The following is a 22162-nucleotide window of genomic DNA, read 5'->3' on the forward strand; positions in this document are numbered from 1 at the left end:
TAAGACACCAAGGCTGGAAAGATTTCCTGTAGAATTTTATAAAAGTATTCAAGGATAAGTTGGCACCGCTGATGGTAGAAATGCTCTACCATCACAATGGTAAGGACACAATGGTAAGGGGAGGATGGCCGGAGACAATGAGGCATGTACCCATCTCAATATTACTCAAAAAGGAGAAGGATCTGTTTGGGGGTATGGAAAACGGTTTGGGGGTATGGAAAGGGATAGTGCGGGGGGGGGGGGGGGGGGGAGAGCGTAGGGTGTCCTTATATGCCGATAACTTGTCGTTATACGTGTCGGAACCGAGTGAGTCAATAGGGGGAATATTGGAGCTGCTTCGGGAGTTTGGGTCTTTTTCGGGGTACAAATTAATTCTAGACAAGAGTGAGTATTTTGTGGTATCTCGGCCGGGGGTGGGGGCAGGGGTGGGGGGCTGCCATTCCGTAGGGCAGGGACTCACTTTACATACCTGGAGGCGCAGGTTGCTCAGGATTGGGGGGGCCTCCGTAGATACAATATTTCTAGTTTGGTGGGGAGTGTGAAAGCTGATCTGGCAAGGTGGGATGGTCTCCCTCTGTCACTGGACGGTCGGGTACTGGCAGTTAAAATGAACATGTTGCCGCGATTTCTGTGTATTTTCGATTGCCTGCCGACTTTCCTGCCAAAGGCATTTTTTAGGGAGATTAAAGGAATGATTACCTCGTTCATATGGGGAGGGAAGGTGGCCAGAGTTAGGAAGGTGCTGCTACAGAGGGGAAGGCAGGCAAGGGGGTTTGGGTCTTCCCAACCTGATGTATTACTACTGGGCGGCGAATGTGGAGAAAGTGCGGAGCTGGGTCAGAGGGGTTGATTCCCAGTGGGTCAGAATGGAGGAGAATTTGTGCAGGGGGTCGGGAATGAAAGGACTAGCAACAGCGCTGGTCCCGATGGCCCCGGGGAAATACTCAGGGAGTCCGGTAATAATAGCTTCATTGAGAATTTGGAGGCAGTTTCGCCAACAGTTCGAGTTGGGGGCAGGGTCAAGGGAAATGCTGATTTGGGGGAACCACAGATTTGAGCCAGGGAAATGGGACGGAAATTTTCGGAATGGGAGGAGAAGGGGGTTAAGACACTAAAAGATTTGTTTCTTGGGGGTCGGTTTGCGGGATTGAAGGAGCTGGGAGCGAAGTATGGGCTGGAGCAGAGGGAAATGTTTAGAAACATGCAGGTTCGAGATTTTGCCAGGAAGGAGATGCAGAGCCTCCCGGGGGAGCTGGCCTCCACATTGTTGGAGGAGGTGCTGATAACAGGGGCACTGGAGAAGGGGGTAGTGTCAGTGGTTTACGGGGCTATGTTGGAAGAGGAGAAGGCACCACTGGAAGGGATCAAAGCAAAGTGGGAGGAAGAGTTGGGAGAGGGCCTGGAGCCGGGACCTTTGGTGAGGAGGAAGAAGTTGCAGGCGAAGCTTGATTTATAATGGGGAGAGCGGTGTGGCAGTTCAAGCAGGCGAAGGGAGTTGTCTATGAGTATGGTGAGAAGGCCAGTCGATTGCTGGTGGGCTAGCTCCGTCGGTAGGCAGCAGTGAGGGAGATCGCGGATTAGGGATGGAACAGGCGGGTTGGTGGGGGTGCCGGAGCACGTGAATATGTTTTTGAAGACTTTTATAAGGACTTGTATAAGTCGGTGTTGCCGGAGGATTAGATGGAGATGAGGGAATTTCTGGAGTGACTGGGTTGTCCGGAGGTGGGAAAGGAGGAGAGAGCAGGATGAAGGAATCAATGGGGGTAGAGGACGTGCAGGCAGCGATCGGGAAGACGCAGTCTGGTAAGACACCAAGGCTGGAAAGATTTCCTGTAGAATATTATAAAAGTATTCAAGGATAAGTTGGCACCGCTGATGGTAGAAATGCTCTACCATCACAATGGTAAGGACACAATGGTAAGGGGAGGATGGCCGGAGACAATGAGGCATGTACCCATCTCAATATTGCTCAAAAAGGAGAAGGATCTGTTTGGGGGTATGGAAAGAGGTTCAGGGATATGGAAAGCGGTTTGGGGGTATGGAAAGCGGTTTGGGGGTATGGAAAGCGGTTTGGGGGTATGGAAAGCGGTTTGGGGGTATGGAAAGGGGTTCAGTGGTATGGAAAAGGATAGTGCGGTGGGGGCTAGAGCATAGGGTATCCTTATATGCCGATGACTTGTTATGCGTGTCGGAACCGAATGTGTCAACAGGGGGAATATTGGAACTGCTTCGGGTGTTTGGGTCTTTCTCGGGGTACAAATTAAAAAAAAAAAAATTTAGAGTACCCAATTCATTTTTTCCAATTAAGGGGCCAATTAGCATGGTCAATCCACCTAACCTGCACATCTTTTGGGTTGTGGAGGCGAAACCCACGCAAACACGGGGAGAATGAGCAAACTCAACACGGACAGTGACCCAGAGCCGGGATCGGACCTAGGACCTCGGCGCCGTGAGGCAGCTGTGCTAACCACTGCACCACTGTGCTGCCCTGTCGGGGTACAAATTAAATCTAGACAAGAGTGAGTATTTTGTGGTGTCTCGGCCGGGGGCGGGGCAGGGATGGGGGGGCTGCCATTCTGTAGGACAGGGACTCACTTTAGATACCTGGGGGTGCAGGTTGCCCGGGAGTGGGGGGGCTCCGCAGGTACAACATTTCTAGTTTGGTGGGGAGAGTGAAAGCTGATCTGGCAAGGTGGGATGGTCTCCCTCGGTCACTGGCGGGTCGGGTGCAGGCGGTTAAAATGAATGTGTTGCCTCGATTTCTGTTTATTTTCCAATGCCTACCGATTTTCCTGCCAAAGGCATTTTTTAGAGAGATTGAAGGAATGATTACCTCATTCATATGGGGAGGGAAGGTGGCCAGAGTTAGAAAAGTGCTGCTACAGAGGAGAAGGCAGGCAGGGGGTTTGGGTCTTCCGAACCTGATGTATTACTACTGGGCGGCGAATGTGGAGAAGGTGCGGAGCTGGGTCAGAGGGGTTGATACCCAGTGGGTGGGTCAGAATGAAGGAGAGTTGTGTAGGTGATGCTCGATCAATGACTCCAGAAGTGAGATTGGATGACAATTGAAGGCTTTATTGGACTAGATGTTTCCCCCAGCAGCGCAGGTACAGAATGCAGCTGCTAGGGAGACACAGACTCTTATACTCCGCCTTACTGGGCGGAACCAGCAGGCAGGCTTCACCAATGATCTTCCTGTCTCAGGTACGTCCCACACCAATGATCTTACAGCCTAACCTAGGTACTGTAATACCCCAAATACCGACTACCACATTCACCCCCTGTTAAAAAAAGAGTCCGGCGGGGGTGGTGGTCTCGCGTCATACAGTGGTAGAAGTTATGGTGGTGCCCGTAGGTGGTACAGTGTTTTGCCTTATTACATGTCACAACTATTTACAGTATTCATTTTATATGCACATATCAGAATGAAGCAATTAGTCGATCGGGGGCCCTGGTCGTCCTCTGTGATCGTCGCAGTTTCGGCGGTGATGCGGGCGCCGGCTCGGGCATCCGTGACTCCGGGAGCGTGCCTTCGGCTTCTTCGGTAGCTTAATCACCCCTGGGTGGGACCAGTGGAAGAACTGATCCACCTGTGAAGGGGGCAGCCGTGGGGTGCGCCGGTGGGAGGGAGGGTGGGGGTGGGCTTGGTGTGGGAGTGTGGGTGGGGATCCAGCTGGCGGCAAGTACCGTAGGGAGACCGTATCCTGCCGGCCGTCCGGGTACGCCACGTAGACGTACTGAGGGTTAGTGTGAAGGAGGCGGACCCTCTCTACCAATGGGTCCAACTTGTACGCCCGCACGTGTTTGAGGAGCAGAATGGATCCAGGAGCTGCCAGCCAGGTTGGGAGCGAGGTCCCGGAGGAGGACTTCCTAGGGAAGACAAGGAGACGTTCATGAGGTGTTTTGTTTGTCATGGTACATAGCAGTGATCGGATGGAGTGGAGTGCATCGGGAAGGACCTCCTGCCAACGGGAGACTGGGAGATTCCTGGACCGTAGGGCCAGGAAGACGGTCTTCCAGACTGTTCCGTTCTCCCTCTCTACCTGTCCATTTCCCCGGGGGTTATAACTGGTCGTCCTGCTCGAGGCGATGCCCTTGCTGAGCAGGAATTGACACAGTTCGGCGCTCATGAACGAGGACACCCTATCGCTGTGTATGTAGGCGGGGAAACCAAACAGGGTAAAGATACTGTGGAGGGCTTTTATGACGGTGGCTGCGGTCATGTCGGGGCAGGGGATGGTAAATGGGAACCGGGAGTACTCGTCAATCACGTTCAGGAAGTATGTGTTGAGGTCGGTGGAGGGGAGGGGCCCTTTGAAGTCCATACTGAAGCATTCAAAGGGACGGGAAGCCTTTACCAGGTGTACTTTCTCTGGCCTGTAGAAGTGCGGCTTGCACTCCCCACAGATTTGGCAGTTCCTGGTGGCGGTCCTGACCTCCTCGAGGGAGTAGGGCAGGTTGCGGGTCTTAATAACCTGGAAGAATCGAGTGACCCCCGGGTGGCAGATGTCCTCATGGAGGGCCCGGAGTCAGTCCACTTGTGCGTTGGCACATGTGCAGCGTGATAGGGCATCAGGACGCTCATTTAGCTTTCTGGGACGATACAAGATCTCATAGTTGTAGGTGGAGAGCTCGATCCTCCACCATAAGATCTTATAGTTCTTAATCTTGCTCCGCTGTGCATTATCGAACATGAAAGCTACCGACTGTTGGGTCAGTGAGGAGCGTGAATCTCCTGCCGACCAGGTAATGCTTCCAGTGCCGGATAGCTTCTACTATGGCCTGGGCCTCCTTTTCAACGGAGGAATGACGGATTTCTGAAGCATGGAGGGTGCGTGAGAAGCAGGCCACGGGCCTGCCCGCTTGGTTGAGGGTGGCCAGCAGAGCTACGTCGGACGCTTCGCTCTCGACTTGGAAGGGAAGGGATTCATCGATTGCGTGCATCGTGGCCTTTGTGATGTCCGGCTTTATGCGGCTGAAGGCCTGGCGGGCCTCTGCCGACAGGGGGAAAACCGAGGATTGGGTTAGTGGGCGGTCCTTGTCCGCATAATTGGGGACCCACTGGGCGTAATATGAAATAAATCCCAGGCACGTTTCAGGGCCTTGGAGCAGTGGGGGAGGGGAAACCATGAGGGGATGCATGCGTTCGGGATCTGGGCCTATGACTCCATCATGCACTACGTAGCCGAGGATGGCGAGATGGCCGGTGCTGAACACGCATTTGTCCTTGTTGTTGGTTAAGTTAAGGGTTTTTGCGGTATGGAGGAATTTGCGGAGGTTGGTGTCATGGTGCTGCTGGCTGTGGCTGCAGATGGTGACGTTGTCGAGGTACGGGAACGTGGCCCGCAGACCGTACCGGTCAACCATTCGGTCCATCTTCCGTTGGAAGACCGAGACTTCATTTGTAACACCGAAGGGAACCCTTAGGAAGTGGTAGAGCCACCCATCTGCTTCGAAGGCAGTGTACTTGCGGTTGCCCGGGCAGATGGGGAGCTGGTGGTAGGCGGATTTGAGGTCCACCGTGGAAAAGACCTTGTATTGTGCAATCTGATTGACCAGATCAGATATGCGGGGGAGAGGGTACGGGTCGAGCTGCGTATACCTGTTGATGGTCTGACTATAATCGATGACCATCCTGTGCTTCTCCCCGGTCTTTACAACCACTACTTGAGCTCTCCAGGGGCTGTTGCTAGCCTCGATATTACCTTCCTTCAGTAGCCGCTGGACTTCCGACCTAATGAAGGTCCGGTCCTGGGCACTGTACCGTCTGGTCCTGGTGACGACGGGTTTGCAATCCGGGGTGAGGTTCACAAAAAGGGAAGGCGGGTCGACCTTGAGGATCGCGAGGCTGCAGAAGGTGAGGGGGTATAGGGCCACCGTATTTAAAGGTTAAGCTCTGGAGGTTGCATTGGAAGTCCAATCCCAGGAGCGTGGCAGCGCAGAGGTGAGGGAGGACGTAGAGTCGGAAATTCTTTAATTCTCTGCCCTGGACCGTGAGGTTCGCTACGCAGAACCCCTGACCTCTACAGAGTGAGACCTGGAGGCCAGGGAGATTCTTTGGTTAACTGGATGGGAAGGGAACAGCGACTTACCGTGTTGGGGTGTATGAAGCTCTCTGTGCTCCTTGAGTCGAGCAGGTAGGATGTTTTGCGCCCGTTGATGAGCACGGTCGTCGTCGCGATCGAGAGCATTCGGGGCCGAGACTGGTCCAGGGTCACCGAGGCGAGGCGTGGTAAAAGTTGAAGATTTTTCTCGGGCAGTGTGTGGATCCGAATCGGGGTCCTGAGACTCCAGCCAAGATGGCGGCGCCTACGGGTCGCACATGGCTGGGGGTGGGCAAGATGGTGGCGCCCATGCATCACGCGAGGTCCCTGGGGAACAAGATGGCGGCACCCGGGGCCCGCACGTGGCTCGGGAAAATGAAGATGGCGGCGCCCGCGGCCCGCACGTTGCCCGTGGAGAGAATTGTGGTGGCGGCCCCGGTTCGCCCCCGGTGACAGCGGCGACCGCCTGGGCCTGGCATACCACCACGAAATGGCCCTTTTTGCCACAACCTTTGCAGGTGGAGGAGCGGGCCGGGCAGCGCTGCCGGGGGTGCTTGGCTTGCCCGCAAAAATAACAGTGGGGCCCCCCAAGATTGCCTGGTAGCCACGCGGCACAAGTTTGTGGGGGGATGGGGGATGCATCGGGGTCGGCCGCAGGTGGGTTTCACGTTGCCAAAGGGGCTGCCGCATGGTCGGGGACGTACGCGCTGGCGTTTTGGGAGGCCACATCCAGGAATCTAGCAAGGGCCCGTGCCTCCTTGAGGCCTAGTGTCTCTTTCTCCAGCAGCTGCTGACGGATTTGGGAGGACAGCATACCTGCAACGAATGCATTCCAAATTAAAAGTTCTGTGTGGTCGCTGGCTGAAACTTGCGGGCAGTCACACTTCCTACATAGTACCAGGAACGCGGTAGAATTCATCCAGCGATTCACCCGGGATTTGTCGCCTTGTCGCAAGCAGATGTCGGGCGTAAACCTGGTTTACTGGGAGAATGTAGTGTCCTTTCAACAGGGCCATCGCGGCCTCGAAATTGTCCGCATCCTCAATGAGGTTGTAGATCTCTTGGCTCACCCTTGAGTAGAGAACTTGCATCTTCTGGTCCTCCATGGGTGCAGTCGTGGCCTTCCTGAGGTACCCGGTGAAGCATGCCAACCAGTGTTTGAAGTTGCCGCTGAGTTTGCCGCGTGAGGGCTGAGTTGCAGACACGGGCTTGATTTGGAGCTCCATTCTTTAAAATCTAGTCCAATAAATTGATGCTCAATCAATGACTCCAGAAACGAGATTGGATGACAATTGAAGGCTTTATTGGACTAGATGTTTCCCCCAGCAGCGCAGGTACAGAATGCAGCTGCTGGGGAGACACAGACTCTTATACTCCGCCTTACTGGGCGGAACCAGCAGGCAGGCTTCACCAATGATCTTCCTGTCTCAGGTACCTCCCACACAAATGATCTTACAGCCTCAACCTAGGTACCATAATACCCCTAATACCAATTACCACAGTAGGGGGCCGGTATTGAAGGTGCTAGTAACAGCGCCACTCCTGATGGCCCTGGGGAAATACTCAGGGAGTCCGGTAATGATAATTTAATTGAGAATTTTGAGGCAGTTTCACCAACACTTCGGGTTGGGGGCAGTGTCAAGGGAAATGCCGATTCGGGGGAACCACAGATTTGAGCCAGGGAAGTGGGACGGAAATTTTCAGAAATGGGAGGAGAAGGGGATTAAGTCATTAAAAGATGGGGGGTTGGTTTACGGGATTGAATGAGCTGGAAGCAAAGTACGGGCTGGAGCAGGGGGAAATGATTTGATACATGCAGGTTCAAGATTTTGCTAGGAAGGATAGACAGAGCTTCCCGGTGGAACCGGTCTCCACATTGCTGGAGGATGTGTTGACGACAGGAGCACTGGAGAAGGGGGTAGTGTCAGCAGTTTACGGGGCTATTTTGGAAGAGGAGAAGGCACCATTGAAGGGATCAAAGCAAAGTGGGGGGAAGAGTTGGGAGAGAATACGTAGGAGGGGTTCTGGTGTCAGGTGCTCCAGAGAGTGAACGCCTCCACCTCGTGTGCGAGGTTGGGGCTGATACAGCTGAAGGTGGTGTACAGAGCACACCTCACGAGGGCGAGGATGAGCCGATTCTTTGAGGGGATAGAAGCTGTGTGTGAACGTTGCGATGGGGGCCCGCAAATCACGTTCAAAGCTGGAGGATTACTGGAAGGAGGTTTTTAAGATAATCTCTAAAGTGGTGCACGTGAAACTGGACCCGGGCCCTCGGGAGGCCATATTCGGGGTGTTGGACCAGCTCGGGTTGGAAATGGATGTGGAGGCAGATGTTGTAGCCTTCGCCTCGTTGATCGCCCGAAGGCGGATCCTGTTGGGATGGAGAGCAACCTCTCCACCCTGTGCCCTGGCATAGCGGAGGGGACCTGCTGGAATTCTCAACTCTTCAGAAGCTAAATTTGAATGGAGGGGAAGGATGGAGGGGTGCTACAATTTATGGCCGTTATTCATTATACACTTTCAAGAATTGGATAACATGGAGCATTTGGGCGGGGGGCGTTGGGACGGTTGGGGGGAGGGGGACTGTATGTGTTAATGGTGACTATGGGTGATTCCTGATTCCTTTTTGTTATTTGTTTATGTTAACATGCGGGCTAATGTTTGGGGTTTGGTGGGAGGATGGGGTTGTTGTTGTTGATATTGGGATTGACATTATATTCGTTACTGCTTATTGTTTATTGTTGGGTGTAAATTTGGGAGAAAATTTGAAAAAGGAGGAGAATAAAAATATATTTTTTTTTAAAAGGAGAAGGATCTGTTGGAGTGTGGGGCGGACAGACCCATTTCTCTACTAAACGCGAATGCTAAGATATTGGCGAAGGTGTTGGCTGTGAGGTTAGAGGAGTGCCTTCTGAAGGTGGTGGAGGAGGATCAGACAGGGTTCGTCAAGGGCAGGCAGCTGCTGTCAAATGTGCGGCAGCTGCTAAATGTGGTGCTTTCTCCAGCAGGGAGCTGAATGTGATGGTGGCATTCGATGCGGAGATGGCGTTTGACAGAGTGGAGTGGAGTTATTTGTTTGCAGTGCTGAAGTTTGAGATTGGGCCTAAATTTATGGTATGTGTGAAATTGTTATATAAGGACCCGACAGCTTGAGTGCAGACGAACAGTACGAATTTGGGGTACTTTCCACTATTTTGGGGAACAAAGCAGGGATGTTCCATATCTCCTCTTCTGTTTGCGCTGGTGATTGAGCCTTTGGCCATTGTGCTGAGGGGCTCAAACTTATATATGGATACAGAACTGGCTCGGTCACAGAAGGCAGAAGGTAGCAGTCGAAGGGTGTTTTTCTGAATGGAAGGTTGTGACTCGTGGTGTTCCACAGGGACCTGGGCTGGGGCCTCTGTTGTTTGTAGTGTACATAAACGATTTGGAGGAAAATATAGCTGGTCTAATTAGTAAGTTGGCAGATGACACCAAGCTTGGTGGAGTGGCAGATAATGTTGAGGATTGTCAGAGGATACAGCAGGACATAGACAGGATGGTGATTTGGGCAGAGAAATGGCAAATGGAGTTTAATCCAGACAAATGTGAGGTAATGCATTTTGGTAGGTCTAACATAGAGGGGAAATACACACTGAATGGCAAAACGCTTAGGAATATAGAAAGTCAGAGAGATATGGACATACAGGTCCACAGATCTTTGAAAGTGGCAGCACAAGTGGACAAGGTAGTCAAGAAAGCATATGGAATGCTTGCCTTCATTGGACAGGGCATCGAGTATAAAAACTGGCAACTCATGCGACAGTTGTATAGAACCTTGGTAAGGCCACACTTGGAATATTGCACACGATTCTGGTCGCCACACTACCAGAAGGATGTGGAGGCTTTGGAGAGGGTGCAGAGGAGCTTTACCAGGATGTTGCTTGGTCTGGAGGGTGTTAGCTATGCAGAGAGGCTAAATAGACTCAGACTGTTTACATTAGAATGATGGAGGTTGAAGGGCAACCTGATAGAGGTCTATAAGATTATGAGGGGTATGTAAAGAGTGGATGGGCAGGCACTCTTTCCCAGGGTGGAGGGGCAGTCTCTAGGGGGCATAGGTTAAAGGTCTATGGAGCAAAGTTTAGAGGAAATGTGCAAGGCGGTTTTTTTTTTACACAGAGGGTGGTGAGTGCCTGGAACGCGTTGCCAGGGGAGGGTCTGGAAGCAGATACATTAACGGTGTTCGACAAATACGTGGATAGGCTGGGTATAGAGGGATGCGGCACTAGAAAGTGCTGATGGTGTTGGCCAAGGGTGGTATAATGACCGGTACAGGCTTGGAGGGCCGAAGGGCCTGCTCCTGGGCTGTATTGTTCTTTGTTCTTTGTTATGGAAGGGGAAGGGAATAGTGAGGGGTAGGAGGGGGTGTGGGGGGGTGTAGTATAGGGTATCTCTGTACGCTGATGATCTGCTGCTGTACTTCTCAGACTCGAGTTCCTGGGTAAAGGACATAATGGGGTTGCTAAGGTAATTTGGGGTGCTTTTGGGGTATAAGTTTAAGGAAGAGTGAATATTTTATGGTATCTTCTCCAGGCACACGAGAGGGAGTGGGATGGTTGCGACAACTCATTTTTGGTATTTGGGGGTGCAGGTAATGTGGAACTGGGCGCGACATTGTCAGCTTAATTTCACGAGCCTGGTGGGGAGGGTGAAGGAGGACATAGTGTGATGGGATCGTCTCCCCTTGTCGCAGGTAGGCCGTGTGCAGGCAGCAAAAATGAACATTCTGTCAAGTTCTTGTTTCTGTTCCAGTATCTGCCAGTCATTTTGCCAAAGTTATTCTTTCGAGGGGTGGACAGGCAGGTCTCGTAGTTTGCGTGGGCAGGGAAGGTTGGCATGATAAGGAAGGCGGTGCTCCAAAGGGTGCGGCAGTTGTGAGGTTTGGCCCTTCTGAAGTTGTTACACTATTACAAAGCGGCAAATGTGGAGAGGGTGTGGAGCTGGAGTAGAGAGATGGAGGCTTTGTGGGTTTGGATGGATATGGGTTCTTGTAAAGGGTCAGGGTTGCGAGGCTGTCAATGGTGCCGCTATCGTGTGCCCCAGGGAAATATTCGGGTCCTGTGGTGGTAGCCACGCTGAAGATTTGGGGGCAATTCCAACAGCACTTCAAGTTGAGGGCAGGTTCAAGGGTGATGCCAATAAGAGGGAATCATGAGTTTTAGCCAGTGTGGATGGATGCGAGGTCCCTGGGATGGGAGGAGAAAGGGGTGGAAGAGATGACGGATCTGTTTTTGGAGGGGCGGTTCGCAAGCTTGGAGGAGTTGGGGGTGAAGTATGGGCTCTAGCTTGAGGAGAGCTTCAGGTATGTGCAGGTGCGGAATTTCATGAGAAATGAACTTGGAGGCACCGTCCACTTGTTGTTGGAGGAGGTACTGTCGGTGGGGTTCTGGAGAGTGGGGTTGTCTTGGCGATCAACGGTAGCATCATGGAGGAGGACAAGGAGTCTGTGGAAGGGAGTAAGACTAAGTGGGAGGAAGAGTTAGGAATGGTGTTGGAGAAAATAGTATGGTGCGAAGTACTGTGAAGGGTTAACACCTCAACCTCATGCGCGAGACTGGGGTTGATTCAATTAAAGCTGACATACAGGGTGCAATTAATGAAGGCGAGAATGAGCCGGCTGTTTGAGGGGGTGGAGACTAGCTGCGAGCAGTGTGGGAGGGGCTCTGCCAATAATATCCATATGTTCTGGTCCTGCCTGAAGTTGGAGATGATTTTCGGGACGATTTACCAGCAATTTTATTTCTTTTTAACAAACAATTTTAAGAAGCCAATGAATAGTTGCCACCTTCGTGCCAACCCTAACAAAAACCCTCTCAAGGCGAACTTAATCTTCTCTAGGCTGAGGAAGCTCGCCATGGCGGTCTCTGGGCTACCAAGGAGGCAAAGGCCAGAACATCTGCCTCTTTCTTCTCCTGGACTCCCGGATCTTCCGACACCCCAAAAATCGCCACCACTGGATTCCATGCCACCCTTGTTTTCAATATTCTGGACATGACGTCCGTAAACCCCAGCCAATATCCCCTAAGTTTTGGACATGCCCAAAACATGTGGACATGGTTCGCTGGTCCTTCCGCACATTTTACACACCTGTCCTCTACTCCAAAGAATCTACTCATCCGGGCCACTGTCATGTGGGCCCGGTGTACCACCTTGAATTGGATCAAGCTGAGCCTGGCGCATGTAGTGGTCGCATTGACCCTTCTCAACACGTCCGCCCATAAGCCATCCTCCATCTCACCTCCAAGCTCCTCCTCCCACTTACGCCTCAGCTCCTCGGTCTGCATCTCCCCCATAAGTTCTTTGTAAATGTCCGAGACACTCCCCTCTCCCGCCCATCCCCTAGACACTACCCTATCCTGGATCCCCCTTAGTGGCAGGAGCGGGAAGGATGATACCTTCCTGCACAGGAAATCCCGTACCTGTAAATATCTGAATTAATTTCCTCTTGCCCAAGCTTCTTCTCCAGCGCCCTCAAACTAGGGAAGCTCCCTTCCAGGAACAGGTCCCCCATCCTCTCAATTCCCACCCTTCGCCATACTCAGAACCCCCCATCCAAGCTCCCTGGAGCAAACCGGTGGTTGTCAAATTTACCAGCAAGTTTAGCATGGCCAATCTACCTACCCTGCACATTTTTGGGTTTGTGGGGGTGAGACCAACGCAGACATGGGGAGAATGTGAAAACTCCACACGGATGGTGACCGGGGCCGAGATCGAACCCGGGTCCTCAGCACCGTCAGGCTGCAGTGCTAACCACTGCGCTACCATGCTGCCCATGTCTGCAGCTCTACATGTGGATTTGGATTTGGAGCAGGGTGCCCTGCAGGCCATATTCAGGGTGTCAGATCAGTCGGAGTTGCAGATGGTGCTAAGAATGAAATGAATGAAAATCGCTTATTGTCACAAGCAGGCTTCAAATGAAGTTACTGTGAAAAGCCCCTAGTCGCCACATTCCGGCACCTGTTCGGGGAGGCTGGTATGGGAATTGAACCGTGCTGCTGGCCTGCCTTCAAAGCCAGCGATTTAACCCTGTGCTAAACCAGCCCCTGGGTGGATGTCTTAACCTTCGTCTCGTTGATTGCTTGCAGACGGGTCCTGATATGGTGGAAGTCAGCTTCTTCCACCTGTGCCTCAATGTGGCTGGGGATCTAATGGAGTTCCCGCATTTGGAGAAGGTAAAATTTGTTTTGAGAGGGACGAATGAAGGGTTCCATCAGTGATGGGGTTTGTTTGTGTTACATTTTGGGAAGGGGGGGCGGGTGGCATTTCAGGGGAGGTGGGATGGCTTTGGGGTTGGGTTCATTTGATGTAAATATGTTAAAATGTTGCAAATTTGAAAAAAATATTTTAAAAAATAGAACAAAGAAATGTTTATAGCCACCATCAGAAAATGTACCCGTCCCACCTTCGCCCCGCCTCCCATCAATATCACATCCAAAATGCTCAGCAACCAACAAGGCAAACAAAGACCCTCCCCCTCCCAAACTCCAACAAAAACAAAAATCCTAACCTCATGCTTAAAACCCCCCCGACAGTATGAGCTACAGATACCCCCTTCCCTTGCTCCCATTAACTAACTATACAGCTAGCAGGATCACCCCCAAACAGAGTAATAAACATATCAAAAAACCATAATGCCGACAAGCCCTGTCCAAATCCAAGTTTAGTTGTTTCGAAAAAAAAAGATACAAGAAATCACCCATCCCACAAAATCCTCAGTAAAAATCCAAATAGTAATCTTTTGATTCATAAGTCACTCGAAGGTGCACAGGGTAAACCATGTTAAATCGAACATTGTTCCTATACAACAACGCCTTGTTGAATGCTGCATGCCTCTTGACCAGCTCTGCTCCAACATCCTGGTAGATTTTCACAACGTGGCACTCCCATCTGGAGTCTCGATAATCTTTTGCCCACCGTAGGACTCTTTCTCTTTCTTGATAACTGTGAAAGCGCACAATGATCTCACACGGTAGCTCAACAGCATGGGGCTTCTGCCTCAGCAACCTCTGGGCCCTATCTAGCTCAGGAGGGGAAGCCATTTCCCCACCCCCATCAGCTTTCCAAACATCTGCGACAAATATTTACTTGGATTTCGACCCTCCAAGCCCTCTGGCAACCCAACAACCCTCAAGATCTGACTTCTGGGGCAATTTTCCAGATCATCCACCTTGGCCCTTAATGCCTTTTTGTCACTGGCCACCTGCGCCATCTCCACTTCCAGGGAGGTGATCTGGTCACTTTGCCTTGAAAGGGCTGCCTACACCTCCTTTAGTGTCGCACCATGCACCTTTACCATTTCGTCCATTTTTCCAAGGCCACTTGAATGGTGGACATCGCCCCCTCAATTGCTCTCTCGTGGTCCTCAGAGACCTCTCGCCTTAGTTTTTTGTGTTCCCCCACCAAGATACCAGTAAGCATCTCAGCGCTTAGTGAAGTAGCCACTGACCCTGCATGAGACTCCGCCATCTTCTTAACAGACAAACATTTCGAAGACTCTGAGTCTGACGACAATTCCTTATTTTTCTGCTGCCTAGTTTTGTATTTATTGGGCATTCCTTATAACGTGGGATTCTTAACCTGTCAAACTGACCAAATTTCACCCAAATCTCCTCCAAAAACTGGGCAGAGGGCTTAAATCAAAATTCTCTTTGGGAGCCATCCTGTGTGCAACTGCTCCCTACATGTCACCACAAGACGAATCATTCAGAAGACTTTTGATAAGGTCCCACAGAAGAGTTTATAAGCAAAATTAGTGTATATCGGTAATATACTATCATGGATTGAGAATTTGTTAATGGACAGAAAACTGAGTAGGAATAACTGGATCATTCTCAGATTAGCAGACTGCGACTAGTCCGGTACCACAAATATCAATGCTTGGGCCCCAGCTATTCACTATCTTTATCAATGATTTGGATGTGGGGATCAATTGTAATATTTATAAGTTTACTGATGATACAAAACTAGGTGGGAATGTGAGTTGTGAGGAGGCTACAAAGATACTTCCAGAGGATTTAGACAGGTTTAGTGAATAGGCAAGAACTTGGCAGATGGATTATAAGTGATAAAAAGTTATCCACTTCAGAAAAACAGAAATGTAGAGTACTTCTTAAATGGTGAGAGATTGGGAAGTGTTTATGTCCAAAGGGACCTGGGTGCCCTTGTTAATGAGGTACTGATAGCTAGCATGGTGATGCTGTAAGCCATTAGGAAAGCAAATGGAGGCGGCCCCCTGCCCATGTGGTGCCGCCTCCAGCCTGCGTTCACTCTGCTGCCTTCTCTGGCGTCTGGCTGCCTGGGATTCCACCAGCACCCCTAGGGCATTTTCTGCAGGATCGACAACACCCACCTTTCTGGTATCTGTAAGGAATTGGAGGAGGAGAAAGACTGACAAACAGTTAGGTCTTCCACCCCGGACCCTCAAATCTCCAAAGTCTCCCCCAACCTTACGTGTCCCGCCTCTCACAGAGTGCCATTCAGTGAGCCAGTTGTGCTGGAGAATCTCGCTCTACTCACTCACCCCTGGCCACAGCAGGAACTCCTAGACCCCAGACCCCTGCCGGGAACATTAAGGAGACCGTGATCAGGTGCCGCCCTCTGATCTACACACTCACCCTTTGGTTGAGAGGATATTCCCAGTGCTGAAGCCCAGATCCTGATTGATTGTTGGCTGCTGCCTCTATGGCGCTGACAATTCCAGAGTTCAGGCAAACTGTTCCGGCTTCAAAATGTGATTGAAATGCGATGCAATAATCATTGTCTGAGACATGGCACGTGTAACCACGAGAAGCCACTTGAGAATATTGTGTTTATTAAGCGGTCAACAGGACCTTTACACAATAAAGATGAGAACAAAATATGTAACAATTCATGTATCGCACTAACCATTAATCAACAAGGAAAAGGCACTGTGCTATACACACAATGCACCTTTTCATTACAAAATATCGGTACAAACACAAAGCTACAACAGTTCATATGTACAAAGAAAATCAAACACACTGTATCACCCCTCACAGGTCCTCAATGTTCTGACATTTTACGTATCAGTCTCTGTCCATGAGACGCTGTCATACAGGCCTTCTATGTGGTCTAATTTAATCGGAGCCATATCTCAGTATCCACAAGTTCCACTGGCGTACAAGGTGCAGTAAAACAGCCTTGAGGTCCAACGTGTTTGACTCACGGCACTGTGCTTGTCAACACGCAGCACTCACCACGCGCACAATAAAACTACCAGCAATCCGCAAAAGCATTTCCTCAACACCTTCATCAAGTTGCTTACTCGGATCAATCTGCCTCTCTCTCTTCCTCCTGCATCTCCCAGCAGTAGACTCCTCACTTTGAAAAAAACGTACTGACCCAGAGCATGCCAGGAGCGAGGAAGAGCTTCCCTCCCCCTTCTCCAGCCCTGGCAGCAGGTCATATTCCCATCCTCCCTTTCCTTACTCCAGGCCACTGAAAAAGAAGGAAACAGCAGCAGCTTCCAGGCATTTGCAGCTACCAGCAGCAGCAAACACAACCTGCAGCACCACTTGAGAATATTTTGTTTATTAAATGGTCAACAGTACCTTCATACAAAAATATTAAAACAACTATTCAACAGTCCATATATTACATTTGCCATAAACCAACAAGAAAAAGGCACCACACCGTACCTTTTTACAACAAAATATCAGGACAAACACAAAGCTGCAACAGTGCATTTATACAAGGAAAACTAAACATACTATGACCATTAACCAGTCAACAATAGAATGAAATATCCCAAGCCTGTGAATCAATGGGCAACATACAATCACAGGGCATCCAGGCATGAAACAGTAAACAGTCAACAATACAATAAAGGCACCAGCATTTGTTCCATACCCTCACCAAGTGCCATTTCAAGCAGTCTGCCCCTCCCTCCCCCTCTCATAGCCCTCAGCAAAGGTGGGAATAATCAAACTGGAAAGTCACATCGACTCAGGGCATGGCAGAAGAGACAGAGTGCATCCTTTCCCCCTCTCCAGTTCTGGTAGCAGATCATAATACATCCTCCCTTTCCTCACTCCAGGCTACAGAAGCAAAAGAGGCAGCAAAAAACATATAGCCTCCACGTACAAAACATAAAACAGTCAACAGTACAATAAAATCACAGCGATCTGCAAAAACATTTCTCACCAAGCAGAGCAGTCTGCCACTCTGCCCCTGCCACAGCCTCCAGCAGTAGACCCTCAAATGTGGGACTAATCACACCAGAAAGTCACACTGATGCGGGGCACGCCTGATGAGAGAAAGAGCACCCCTACCCCCTCTCCAGCATTGGTAGCAAGTTCTGCTCCTGGCCACAGAAGCAAAAGAGGCGGCAACAAACACACACAAACACCAAGCATGAAACATGAAACAGTCAACAATACAATAAAGCCACCGACAATCAAAGGGCAGCACGGTAGCACAAGTGGAGAGCACTGTGGCTTCGCAGTGCCAGGGTCCCAGGTTAAATTCCCCACTGGGTCACTGTCTGTGCGGAGTCTGCACGTTCTCCCCGTGCGTGCGTAGGTTTCCTCCGGGTGCTCCGGTTTCCTCCCACAGTCCAAAGACGTGCAGGTTAGGTGGATAGGCCATGATAAATTGCCCTTAGTGACCAAAAAGGTTGGGAGGGGTTATTGGGTTACAGGGATGGGTGGGAGTGAGGGCTTAAGTGGGTCAGTGCAGACTCGATGGGCCAAATGGCCTCCTTCTGCACTGTATGTTCTATGTTCAATCCGCAAAAGTGCTCCATCAATGCCATCATCAAGCAGCTTGTATGGAACAGTCTGCCTCTCTCTCTCTCCTGCAGCTCCCAGCAGTAGACACTCAAGGGTGGGAGTAATCACACCGGAAAGTCACACAAACTCAGGACATGCCAGAAGAGAGAAAGAAAGCCCCTTTACCTTTGAGTGCTGGTTGCAGGTCATTTTACATCCTTCCTTCCCTCGCTCCGGTCGACAGAAGTAAAACAGGTGACAACGAACAAGGACACAGCCTCCAGGCAACCACAGCAGCATTCGGATCACTCCTCCTCTCTCCTTCCTACAGCTCCCAGCTGTAGACCCTCAAAGGTGGGAATAATCAAACTGGAAAGCCACACCAACTCAATGCACACCAGAAGAAGAAAGAGCACCCCTTCCCCTTCTCCAGCACTGGTAGCAGGTCATCTTATATCCTCCCTCCCCTTACTCCCAGCCACAGAAGCAGTAGAGGCAGCAGGAAACAAACACACAGCCTTCAGGCATCTGCAGCCACCAGCAGGAACAATCAGCAAACACACCCTACAGCACCACTTGAGAATATTTTGTTTATTAAACAGTCAACAGTAACAAAGATTTGAAAATCAAATATGTACCATTCTATATATCACACTAACCATTAAACAACAAGGAAAAATGACCGTTCCATATTGGTACCAATACAAAGCTGTATCAGCTCATTTTCACACAAAAAACAAACGCACAGTATCACTCCTTGTGGGTTCTACAACAGAAACGGAGGATAAGCCTAAGAATGTGTTACCATGTCCAGAACTTAGTTGTAGAAATTATCTGTCCATCAATGTATTACTTGTTCCACATGTCAATGCCATTCTCCGTCCAGGAGCCACAGCTGTGCAGGCCCTCCCATATGGCCCAATCTCACTGGGATCCACATATTCCACAGGCGCTCAAGGTGCAGTTGAACATCTTTGACTTCCAGCGTGTTTAACCCCAGATGACGTGCCAGCTATATGCAGCATTCACCACACCAGCAACAAAAACATCATCAATCAGTGAAAGCATTTCTTCAATGGCGTCATCAGGTGGCCCATTTGGAACAATGTCACGCATCAGGTCCCGCAGCATTTTCTTGCTTCAAACCGGATTGCCTTATGGACTCAAACATCCCCTGAGCCCAGTATTGCAGGACACAGGTATCTTAGAAAAAATTGTCCTTCTTTCCAGCTACAGAAAAGGAAGGAAACAGCAACAGCAGCCTCCAGGCATTTGCAACCACCAGCAGGAGCAAACAGCAAACACAACCTGTAGCTGTGAAGTGCTCTCACAACTAACAAGGCCAATTCCTTATTAGCAATAGCCTTCAGCTGTGAAGCTTTATACTGCTCACAGTCAAAGGAAGTTAAAATAACCTTCATTATATAACCAAGAACAGGGTTTTGTCCTGGAAGTATTAGGTAGAAAAGAAGGCTGCAGCTTGTCCCGGTTATGGGCATCCACAATATTTAAAGATGGCTAGAAGGCCTCACGGATAATAAGTCCATCAGCAGCTGTCCCTTCCCACCCTCCTGACCTGGAATGATTCAGCCCCCCCACCAAGCCCAACCCCCCTGAGGGGTGACCACCCTTAATCCCTCCCTCCCCACCCCCAGCACTGTGGCAGCAGTTCCCTGCCCATGAGCTGCACGCCCAGAAAAGGAAATGGCTACTCACCTCCTCAGATCCACTCAGTAGCTACTGCTTCTCATTTTTAACAATGAGTACTAAACGATGCCCGGTGATTTCTCCCTGTGGAGCTGGTTAATTCCCAAGAGGCCGATACATTTGACTTCAATCTCGCTAGTGTGATGGAAATTGGGGCGAATTGGGGTTAATAATATGCTCGCCATAGTTAGGTGCAATCTGGAACGCGCCATCAGGAGTGGGCCGGTTAAATGGCAAACTGATTTTGGCACTGAGAGCAACCTGTGCTCACCAGTGGGATCTTGATTTTGGCCTTTCCCACTATTTAACCAGCATAGCGCAACGGGGTGGTTAAATCACGATCAAAGGGTTTGGAAGCAGAATATTTCAGTGTAGGAAAAAGACTGATGAAATTTGAATCAATAGGATTGGGAAGCTGAACAGTCTTATCTTGCTACAGTGAATACTAGACATGTTGGATAAATTGGCAAATTGCATAGATTAAACTACTATATAGTTTACAAATTAAATTTGACTGATTCCTGTTGTACAGTCATCAGAATTATAATTGATATTTTCAAATATGGTTGAGAAATGTGAAAATAGCAACATCAACCACCAAGTAAATAATTATTTTGTACATATTTACTAAAGCAGTCAATAAAGTTTACTACTTACAGGACCACCAACTTGTTGTAGAGATACACAACGAGTCACCAGTTTGTTGGCCACAAGATGACATATCCGACGGATCTGCTAATCTACCTAGTACAACAAGACAAATAGTTCATGCTCACAAATATGCAATTTATGTCCAATTCTATCTCAGGTCTTCTAACAAAATGGCACTTGAAATAATTCAGCAATCAAGTGAATGTTTTTACTATCTCATTAAAAATGATAAGAAGAACAATTCACAATTTGTAATTTGTATTTTAAATAACTAGTTCTCGCTCCTTGTGCAACCTGGTCTGTCACCCATGATTTGTCGCCATTTGTTACAAGGTACATGAGAATCTCTCAGGTTGCTCTCAGTGCCAAAATTCCCACCCTCCTCCCCATGAGTAAGGCCTTTTGCCCTAATTTGCTGTTAGGCGTATCCCATTGGGACTTCATCATGTGCTGAATTGTAAGCACAGTTTTCCATTCCACCCGTCTGCACATTGACACTTCAGAACTGTGCTATGGTTTGCCGTTGCGGTTTTTATTTTTTCTGCAGTGTACTTTTGTTGCAGTGATTCTGTGGGTGGGCTAGGGTGAGGTTTAGCTGACTGTTTATAGAAGTGTTGTGCAGTGAAGGGAGTGTCGTGGAAATTATAACAAAGATAAATTCGTCGAGGTTCGATTTAAGGAAATTTATTTACACAAATATATTTGCGGAGAGAGAGTGTTCTGTCTTTTTAGCCAGTCCACAACATTTGGAGATTCGATTAAAGAAAGCATATCTTTATAGTCCAAAGCCAAAGTACTGCGCAAGGCTACCCTACAGGACACCCCTTCAGTTGTTACCTGGAGTGTAGAAGGGACTTTAGTTGGCGGATTAGTTGCCTTAATACCCTGTATTCATTTTAACCAGCTGCTTGCCTATATTGCATGGAAATAGACACTTAGCAAAGCATGATGGATATTTAGCCTTATTTCAGTCAAGAGTTCTGTATGAAATAGTCAGAAGGTCATACAATGTAAACAAGCATACAGCTGCACATTGTTTTGCTGACAGCATACAATTATTATTTTTCTTAGGCAAGGAACCCAAGGCCTGTTATTAAAATCTAACTCCGGCCTGCTCATTTTTCTGTCTCTTGCTAATCTAAAGAATGCTTTCTGTCCTAGATATTGCTTACTGTATCATATAAATTGCCTGCCTTTATCTCTGTAAAGCGGGACAATTGGAATGACTGTAGTCTCTCCAACCCCCCCACCACAAACTTTGTGTTTAATTAAAGGACCTTTGGCGAAAACTCGAAGTGCTGACTTATAATTTCTTCGACAAATTGGCATAATCGTGCAGTATCCCTAATTTAACAGGAAGTGAACCCCGAAACAAATCTCTAAACAAGACTCTGTCAGCTGAAAGGGAGAGAGCCATAGCACGACCCAAGCTGAAAGGAGGGTCTACCGCTCGGCAGCCTTAATTACTGGCCAGTGACTTATGCTAGGAGAGTTATCTTAATTAATAAATTAATGATAGCTGCATGAGAAGAACAAAGGTGCCTTAGAGACTAACAAAAAAAACTGAACAATCAACAGGCTTCGAGATTCGCAAAAGGACTAACACCAGTGAGTGCTCCTTGTAGTATTTGTTAATAATTTCCCGCGGTCCTTGTTATATGTATATGCTCTAAAGTATTTTTCAGAAGGAATGATGAGCAATAAACTCGACGTCGCCTCCCGAAGCCTCGGTAAAGACATCCAGAGCGAGAAAGAAGGTGAGCTCCTTATAGAAGACAGATAAGGGGGTCAAAATAGTAAGAAAATGAAAAGAAACAATCGTAAAGCATGCTGGGAAATGCTTGACTATAGTTCAATACTGCTTTTGAATGAAAATAAGTAGGTCAGGTAACATAAACAAAATACTGCTTAGTATTTTGGTCTCGGCCTTATTATGATCACACCTTGTCCTCCGAAAGATAACAAAATGCGTACTCGAGTTGTTTTTAG

At 49.3% G+C, this 22162-nt stretch overlaps 1 protein-coding gene across 1 annotated transcript in view; it reads right to left on the reverse strand.

The window, feature by feature from the left end:
• LOC140411472 (protein LEG1 homolog) overlaps positions 1-22162 on the reverse strand; it is a 57777-nt gene that overhangs the window by 34402 nt on the left and 1213 nt on the right. The window contains exon 2 of the mRNA XM_072500569.1: positions 20180-20266. Within this exon, the coding sequence (XP_072356670.1) occupies positions 20180-20266 (87 nt within the window). The remainder of the gene's footprint in view (positions 1-20179; positions 20267-22162) is intronic.

The sequence above is a fragment of the Scyliorhinus torazame genome, chromosome 4 (assembly GCF_047496885.1).
Source record: "Scyliorhinus torazame isolate Kashiwa2021f chromosome 4, sScyTor2.1, whole genome shotgun sequence".
NCBI lineage: Eukaryota > Metazoa > Chordata > Chondrichthyes > Carcharhiniformes > Scyliorhinidae > Scyliorhinus > Scyliorhinus torazame.